Source organism: Manis pentadactyla, chromosome 10 (assembly GCF_030020395.1).
Source record: "Manis pentadactyla isolate mManPen7 chromosome 10, mManPen7.hap1, whole genome shotgun sequence".
NCBI classification, from domain to species: Eukaryota; Metazoa; Chordata; class Mammalia; order Pholidota; family Manidae; genus Manis; species Manis pentadactyla.
In genome coordinates, this window is record NC_080028.1 from 127,663,742 (window position 1) to 127,671,444 (window position 7,703).

The window sequence follows — 7,703 nt, forward strand, 5'->3', positions numbered from 1 at the left end:
ACTGGCCTTTGATGGCCAGTGCATGTCCTGGCGGGGAGGGCTGAGCAGCTGCAGCAGCCACCTTGGTTACAGGCTCCCTGTCTTTCCCTGTGGGCTGGGTAGGCAGCCCTCGGCCTGTGCCTCCCTGTGGGGTAATACAGCAGATGGCTGGCGAGGCCACCTTCCCTCCCCCTCCCCTGCTGCCTCTTGACGGCTGAACCCTGGACACCTGAGCCCCCAGCTGAGCAGGGCTTGACTGCCACGTTTACTCTGCTGCCTGCGGGGTGGTAGGTGACTCAGGGCAGACTGAGCCCTAAGACTGCAGCGCCTCCAGGGCCCATGCCTTGAGGTCGGTACCCTCAGTGGGAAAGCCACCTGCTGATGGGGAGTCTGGGGTTCAGCCCAGGGGTGCATGGACACCCTGGAGGTCAGCCAGGCTTGGGGGCAGGATCACAACACAGCCTCCATATTCAGAGGTCTGGGCCCCAGGCTGAAGCTCCGAGGGTGTGTCCTGGCCTCGAACCCTGTCCATGTCTGTCCCAGTGGCCCCCACACCTGTGACCCCTCATAGGGCAGGGAACAGTGGCGTCCTCCTCACCTGGGGATGTCTCATCTCATTCTGACCAGACCAGGCTGTTACTACCCTGGATCTTAGGTCGGAAGGTCAGATACAGGGTCACGAGACAATTCACGAGACAGTGCCATCCAGTCTCAGAACAGCCCCCAGAGGCCCCAGGGCCCTGGGAAGGACTCGCAAAGGTCGTCCCCAGGCTCTGTCCTGCCGTTGCATCTGATCTCCCTGCTCATCCCCAGGCTGAGGAGGAGCCTCCATTCCCTCCTGGCGGTAAGGCTCCTTGCCAGAGGTGGGGTCTCAGGGTGCTTTTAGGTGCCTTGGCCTTTGTTGGGACTGTGCTGCCCCGTGTGGGGCCACGGCCACTGAAATTCAAATCAACCCAAGGAAATGGACTCGGATCCTTGGTCACACCAGCTGTTTCCAGTGTTAACAGTGTACATGTAGACCGCTTGCTCCCATACTTCACTTTTCTGGCACCTGCCTTGCCCAGTGGTGGACAGGCTGGACCCCAGGAGCCAGGTGCCGGGGTTTCAGCAGAGTGGGGGCTCCCTGAGAGTGTAGCCCTGCCATGCATCGGCTTCCCAGACCCCTGTGAGCCAGAAGAAAGCCCAGTCTGAACCCTTCGGGCACATTCATGCTGCAAAGGCCTCACCCCCAGCAGAAAGGGGTCATTTGACCCCGAGATGTGCTGGCAGGTTGTAACCCTGGGAAGGCTCATGGAGGTTGTGGAATCTTTCTGGGCCGGGAACACAATACCCACTCCTGCTTCTCTGTATGAATGTCTGTCCTGGATGTAGTGATCTCCAGGTGAAGGGCCAGCCCGGGCCCTCGGGGGGAGCCCAGGTCTGGAGTTGGCCGGGGCTGGGTGGAGGAGGCCACAGGAGTTGGCCAGCCCTGCCCCCTCCTTTAGCTCAGGCTGGAAGGGTCGGCTAGGCAGCTTTGATCCCTGGGCCCTTCCATCCCTGAGGGAGGAGGGGCTCTGGTTACAGTGTCCCCTCCCTCCCCACTCCAGCCAGAGCCAGCCTTTCTCTACCCCTCAGTGACCCTCAGGGCCAGTGTCTCCTCCGGGCTCCTGGGCCTTGGCCCCTCCCCAGCCCTCCTCCCGACTCCCCGCCTCCTGCCCTGAGCTGACCACAGAGGGGCCAGAGGGGGAAGGGGAAGGGGCTGGACCACATGCACGTCCTGAGCTCTGAAAGACCCAGACCCTTCCCAGCCCCTCCTGCCGCCGGGTGGAGAGGGAGCATCTGTTGTGGGCTCCAACCTTGGGGGCCAGAGGGGAGCGAGGGGGCTCAGCCAGGGGCCTACGCACAGCACCAGCTGCAGGCTGGGAGGGCGGATGCCTGCGGGGAACGGGCTCAACAGGGCCTGAGGAGGGGCTGGTGGCCACGCCCCCCGCCCCCCTAGCCCAGCGGTCTCCATGCTGGCCCCGAGCCCATTCCTGCTGCGGCTCCTCGTGGTTGGGCTGACCTCAGGGGCCAGCCTGCCACCAAGGCCCAGGACCCCCTTGGGCGTGTGCCCCAACCAGCTCAGCCCCAACCTGTGGGTGGACGCCCAGAGTACCTGTGAGCGGGAATGCGTCGGGGACCAGGTGAGTGTTGGGGGCAGGGCATGCCGGGGGCTTGGTCAGCCTGGGGGAAGCCCAGACCCCACCCTGCCGCAGAGGGAACACTGGGAGCCCACTTCCTCCTCAGGCTCCCCGCAGTCCTGCTGGGGTTTCACACCGTGGCCAGCATGAGGAACCCAGGGGACACTCTAGTCTTTGCCTTCATGTGTCTGAGTATCAAAAGCCCCCTCCTCCCTCCTGCACCCTGGGACCAGAGTAGTAGAAAGTCAGGGGTCTGCATCTAGATGGCTACAAACAGGCCCTGCACCACCTGCAGCGGCCCTGAACACCCCAGGTATCCTCTGGGCCTCAGTTTCCTTGTCTGTGCGCGGGGAAGAAAGCCTGTTTGGAGCAGCGGGGGTCTGAGGATCCAGTGAGGCCTGATGAGATGAAGTGTGTTGCGGCCTGCTAGGCAGCTGTGGCTCGTGCAGGATTGGATGCAGACCCCCACGCACCTGCTAGATTCCCGGAGGGGGAGACTGACCCAGGTCCAGGGGGAGGCTGACCAGGGCAGGGCTGGGATGTCAGGGGTCCACTGAGCCACCCCATCCCACACCCCCAGGACTGCGCAGCCGCGGAGAAGTGCTGCACCAACGTGTGTGGGCTATGGAGCTGTGTGGCCACTCGCTTCCCAGACGGGGACCTGGCGGCCCCTGCACAGGCAGTGTCCTGTGAGGGCTTTGCGTGCCCCCAGCAGGGCTCCAGCTGTGATATCTGGGGCGGGCAGCCGGTGTGTCGCTGCCGGGACCGCTGTGAGAAGGAGCCCAGCTTCACCTGTGCCTCTGACGGCCTCACCTACTACAATCGCTGCTACATGGACGCCGAAGCCTGCCTGCGAGGCCTGCACCTACACGTTGCACCCTGCAAGCACGTGCTCAGCTGGCCGCCCAGCAGCCCGGGGCCGCCGGAGACCACCGCCCGCCCAACGCCCGGGGATGCCCTCGTGCCGCCGGCCCTCTACAGCAGCCCCTCCCCACAGGCGGTGTATGTGGGGGGCACGGCCAGCCTCCACTGCGATGTCAGTGGCCACCCGCCACCCACTGTGACCTGGGAGAAGCAGAGTGACCAGCGAGAAAACCTGATCATGCGGCCAGACCAGATGTACGGCAACGTGGTGGTCACCAGCATTGGGCAGCTGGTGCTCTACAATGCCCGGCCAGAGGACGCTGGCCTCTACACGTGCACTGCACGCAACGCCGCCGGCCTGCTGCGGGCTGACTTCCCACTCTCCGTGGTCCAGCGGGAGCCGGCCGGCCCCAGCGCCCCTGCCCCGGCCACGTGCCTGGCCCACGCGCAGGCCTGCACTGGCCCACCCTCTGGCCCGGTCCTCTGGCATTTCGACTCACAGCGGGGCGGCTGCATGACCTTCCCAGGGGGCGGCTGTGACGGCGGGGCCCAGGGCTTCGAGACCTACGAGGCGTGCCAGCGGGCCTGTGTCCGCGGCCCCGGGGACGCCTGCGCACTGCCGGCCGTGCAGGGCCCCTGCCAGGGCTGGGAGCCACGCTGGGCCTACAGCCCGCTGCTGCAGCAGTGTCACCCCTTCGTGTATGGCGGCTGCGAGGGCAATGCAAACAATTTCGAGAGCCGCGAGAGCTGCGAGGACGCCTGCCCCGTGCCACGCACACCGCCCTGCCGGGTCTGCCGCCTCAGGAGCAAGCTGGCGCCGAGCCTGTGCCGCAGTGACTTCGCCATCGTGGGGCGGCTCACCGAGGTGCTGGAGGAACCCGAGGCGGGCGGCGGTGGCATCGCCCGAGTGGCTCTGGACGACGTGCTCAAGGACGACAAGATGGGACTCAGGCTCTTGGGCACCAAGTACCTGGAGGTGACGCTGAGCGGCGTGGACTGGGCCTGCCCCTGCCCCAACGTGACGGCGGGCGACGTCCCGCTGGTCATCATGGGCGCGGTGCGGGACGGCGTGGCGGTGCTGGACGCCGGCAGCTACGTGCGCGCAGCCAGCGAGAAGCGCGTCAGGAAGGTCTCAGAGCTGCTCGAGAAGAAGGCCTGCGAGCTGCTCAGCCGTTTCCAGGACTAGCCCCGCCCCTCCGCCCCGGCCCCGCCCCGCCTGCTGAATAAAGGGTGTGGGGCCTCTCGGGCGACCCGACCAATCCAGGGGCCCACGGGGAGCTGTGACCTTTCCCCGCCGCGCGCCGGCGGGGGTCCCGCCACCACCCTGGGGCTGGGCTCCAGCCTGAGGCTATCAGGCAGCGCCAGTCCCCTCCGGGGAGCCTCCCGCGTCCCTGCCGGAGCCCGGGCCACCAGAGGCGCCTGAGGCAGGCACCGCCTCCTGCGGCGGGAAGGCCAGGTCGCCAGCCAGCCCTGTCCGGCCTCAGCAGTCCCTGGGTCTCCCCTCCCTCCTCCAGTGCAGGGCGGGGCAGCAGGGTCCAGGATGTCCCCAAGCCCTGGCCCCACAGGCCAGACTCCTTCCCTCAGTGCGGAATCCTCGGAGACACAGACTGCCCACCCAGCACCAGCAGGGGTCCGCAGGAGGAGGGGCGGGCGCCAGCAGTGGGGCAGCAGAAACCTTTATTATTCCCAGGCTCTCAGCAGCCCTGCGGCCACCAGCCACGAGCTCCCAGACTGGACCAGGCCAGTTCCCATGGCCCAGCCCAGGGAGGCCTGGTGGTCTAGGTTTGTAGGGGCCTCAAGGAGGGACACAGGTGTGTGGGAGGAGCGCGGTTACTCTTTTCGGAAAACCAGGCACTTGTTGTTGGCGGGCATGTCCACCTGGGGGAGAGGCTTTGGCTAGAAGCTGCTTCTGGCCCCCAGGGAGGCCCGTCTGTGCCACCCACCCCCTGGCTCCCCTTACCATCCTCTCCAGGAACAGGCCATTGGCCTGGCCCAGGTCCTCCAGGAGGGCTGTGTCCCGCAGCCCCCATTCTGGGTTCCTGCAGAGTGGAAGGTGGTGGAGTTGAGGCCTGGGGGTCACCCAGCCCATCTGCCCTCTCAGCTGGGCCCCCAACCTACACAGCTCTAACCTGCATCTGAGGCTCAGGTCAAAGTCCACATTACTCTGGGGAGAGATCTTCCCGTTGACAGCATAGGGCTATGGAGGCAGAGGGACATGGCTTTGCCCGCTGCCCCCGGACCCAGGGTTAGCCACTCCTGTCAGCCAGCAGGCGGAATTGCAGGCTGGCACCCAGAGGATGCAGGGGACAACCTCCTCCCTACCCCTAAGAGTGGGAACAGCAGAACAGCTGGCGAGCCAAAGGGGTGCAAGGCGACTGCCAGGAGGCCCGGCAGGGGTTTGAGAGGGGAGTGCCGGGTGTGTTTCAGTAGCGACAGGAGGAAGAGGAAGAGGGCGGCTGGAAACCCCGAGATGGGAGGGATGGAGTCTAGGAAAGCGAGTCAGCTGAGGCCGGGGGATCGTCCAGCCAGGGGAGGCTCACCTCTGGCAGGGCCACTTACCCCATAAGTAATGAGCACGGCCTTGGGCTTGAGCAGGTGTCCTGCTGCTCTGAAGAGCCCCTGGGAAGGGGGGGGCAGGATTGCAGTGTCCAGCTCTCCCCAAGCGCCCCATAGAGCCCTGGGCTGGGGGTTAGAGACTTAGCCTAACCTCCCAGCTGAGTGCCCCGTCCGTGACTTGGGGCAAACGGGACTCCCCTCTCCCCCCATGCAGGGTGAGGGGTGCTGCTAGGCGCAGGTGTGTGGCCCCTGGGTGGCTCGCCCACGCTCCCACAAACCTCGGTGCAGTTCAGGGGGCTGATATGGATCATGTTGATGCACAGCATCAGGTCCAGCGACTGCGGCAGGATACCGCCCCATTGCTCCCAGCCCCAGGTCACATCCAAGTACAGCGGGGTCTTTACGTTGGACAGCCCCTGGGCCTGGGTAGTGGCCGCGATGCTGTGGGGGAGCAGCCCTTAGGTGGGGTTTTGTTTTTTGGGGTTTTTTTTTGATGCCCCTGCCGTCCGGCCAGGCAGGCTTGGAGGATTGCAGCGGCGTGGGGCCCAGCCCTGCAGCCCCGCGCCCTTCGCAGCCACCCGGGCCCGCCCTCCCGCCGCACCTGTCCAGGCAGCGCTGGTCCACGTCGGACGGCTGCCACTCGGCGCGGGGGAAGGCCCGCGCGAAGTGGACGGTATGCTGTCCGGAGCCCGACGCCACCTCGAGCACGCGCACGCCGCGCCGCGCCGGGTCCACAAACTGCCGCAGCACGCGCAGGATGGGCTCCTTGTTCCGCTCGGCGGCCGCCGCCACCAGCATCGCGCCTCCCGGGGCCGCCGGAAGCCACAGTCCAGGGCAGGCGGGCCCGCGGACGACGTTCCCAGGAGGACGTGCGCCGCGCGTTAAAGGGGCCGCAGCCGCAGGAGGCGCGCGGGAGCGACCGGTAGGCGTGTTTGAGCCGTTGGTTTGCTGGTTTGCAGACGCCCCTCAGCTTCCGACCCGGTCGCCCGCGGCCCTGCCCACATTTTCACAGCATTGTCAGTCTCTGAGATGGTCTCGTTCGCGATGCCCCGGAGAGGATGCTCCCTCGCTCCAGGATTTCCTTCCTTTTCAAAGCTCTACCGTCACCGAGAATTAGTATTTTGAGAAGAGGAAAAGCAAAAATACCGTATGCGCCGCCCGGGAATCGAACCCGGGTCGCAAGAATGGGAATCTTGCATGATACCACTACACCAGCGGCGCTCGCGGCGGCACAGGCGCCTGGGGAGCTTACAGGATGTGACGCAACTTTCCCTGCGCAGGACGCCGCGGCGCCGCTTCGGTGCCCAGAGACCAAGCGCACGAGCCGGGGTAAGGGCGTCTGCATTCGGGCCCGCACCGTGGACACCATGACAACCCCGGCCTTCGGAGCCGGTAGGGTCAAGGCCCCGGCCGGGCTCCTTGAGGAGCGGGGCTTCGGGGGTCGGGGGCTTTGTGGTGGGCGGGACTGTAGGCGGCTGTCGGGCTTACAGGGGCTCTGTGGGTAAAATTGTAACATTTCCAGAATATCTCGCCTGGCTTTGCTGCATTTGCATATCCTCGGGTGGAGAGAAGTTCGTCTCCAAGTCAATGCGTAATTACCTGGGCAAACGAGGGCGTGTCTGATCCTGAGAGGTTATGGGGAGGGGCTTGCGTCCTACGGAGCAGGGGGGAGAGAGACCGTGTTGGGCTGCAGTTTGTAAGCAATAAAAGAGTTTTAAACTTTTTTTCTCCCTTTGACCGATTTCGGTTTTTAGAGGTATTTTGCCCCGGGATTTCCTCTCCCCGAACTTACAGGCTCGCAGGCGGGCGGCCGGCCTCGTGGCGCACTGGGCCTTCTGTGCCTATGGGGTGACGGGCGCCAGCCGGGTCCGCGGGCGTCGCGGTGCCGCTGGCCCTGAATCACGTGGGAGGCCGAGTCCTGCCTAGGTTCTGCCGGGGTTCGGGGCCGGTCTGGAGGCCGAGGGGCGTGGCCCCTGATCAGGTGCGGCCTCGCCCAGCGGGCAGGCTTTCCTGAGCGAACCCCCTTCCCGAGGTCGCTCCGCCAGGGCTCACAGGTGGCCTGACCCGGGCTTTGACCCGGGACCCCCTCCGGGGGTGTTCGGCGGGGAGGAAGTCGCCTCCCGGTTCCAGACAGCCCGGCGGCGC

At 65.9% G+C, this 7,703-nt stretch overlaps 2 protein-coding genes and 1 non-coding gene across 7 annotated transcripts; 1 reads left to right on the top strand and 2 right to left on the bottom strand.

The window, feature by feature from the left end:
- Positions 1-12: 12 nt before the first annotated feature.
- Positions 13-4,516, top strand: WFIKKN1 (WAP, follistatin/kazal, immunoglobulin, kunitz and netrin domain containing 1). Its single transcript, XM_036915680.2, has 2 exons — positions 13-2,141; positions 2,719-4,516. Exons 1-2 carry the CDS (start codon positions 1,971-1,973, stop codon positions 4,186-4,188), a joined length of 1,641 nt encoding a protein of 546 aa, XP_036771575.2. The 5' UTR covers positions 13-1,970; the 3' UTR covers positions 4,189-4,516.
- Positions 4,517-4,662: 146 nt separating this feature from the next.
- METTL26 (methyltransferase like 26) lies at positions 4,663-6,795 on the bottom strand. 5 transcript variants are annotated; one of them, XM_057487787.1, is made up of 6 exons: positions 6,160-6,423; positions 5,837-5,999; positions 5,562-5,684; positions 5,132-5,199; positions 4,963-5,041; positions 4,663-4,880 (listed from the first exon to the last, which is right to left on the bottom strand). In XM_057487787.1, exons 1-6 carry the CDS (start codon positions 6,354-6,356, stop codon positions 4,833-4,835), a joined length of 678 nt encoding a protein of 225 aa, XP_057343770.1. In that variant the 5' UTR covers positions 6,357-6,423; the 3' UTR covers positions 4,663-4,832. The 5 variants fall into 5 exon arrangements, with proteins under 5 accessions (XP_057343770.1, XP_036771697.2, XP_057343771.1 ...); XM_036915802.2 differs by having other exon boundaries at positions 5,562-5,621; positions 6,160-6,411; XM_057487788.1 differs by lacking the exon at positions 5,132-5,199 and having other exon boundaries at positions 6,160-6,426.
- On the bottom strand, positions 6,709-6,779 carry TRNAG-CCC (transfer RNA glycine (anticodon CCC)). The gene has a single exon. It is a non-coding gene; the product is annotated as a tRNA-Gly (tRNA).
- Positions 6,796-7,703: the final 908 nt, after the last annotated feature.

Excerpts from the sequence above, each read along its gene's own strand:
- WFIKKN1 (XM_036915680.2), top strand. The coding sequence starts at position 1,971 with ATGCTGGCCCCGAGCCCATTCCTGCTGCGGCTCCTCGTGGTTGGGCTG. Across the intron at positions 2,142-2,718 it reads GGGAATGCGTCGGGGACCAG|GACTGCGCAGCCGCGGAGAA; the intron begins GTGAGTGTTGGG and ends CCACACCCCCAG.
- METTL26 (XM_057487787.1), bottom strand. The coding sequence starts at position 6,356 with ATGCTGGTGGCGGCGGCCGCCGAGCGGAACAAGGAGCCCATCCTGCGC. Across the intron at positions 5,200-5,561 it reads CCGTGCTCATTACTTATGGG|CCCTATGCTGTCAACGGGAA; the intron begins GTAAGTGGCCCT and ends CTGCCTCCATAG. Across the intron at positions 4,881-4,962 it reads GCCTGTTCCTGGAGAGGATG|GTGGACATGCCCGCCAACAA; the intron begins GTAAGGGGAGCC and ends CCTCTCCCCCAG.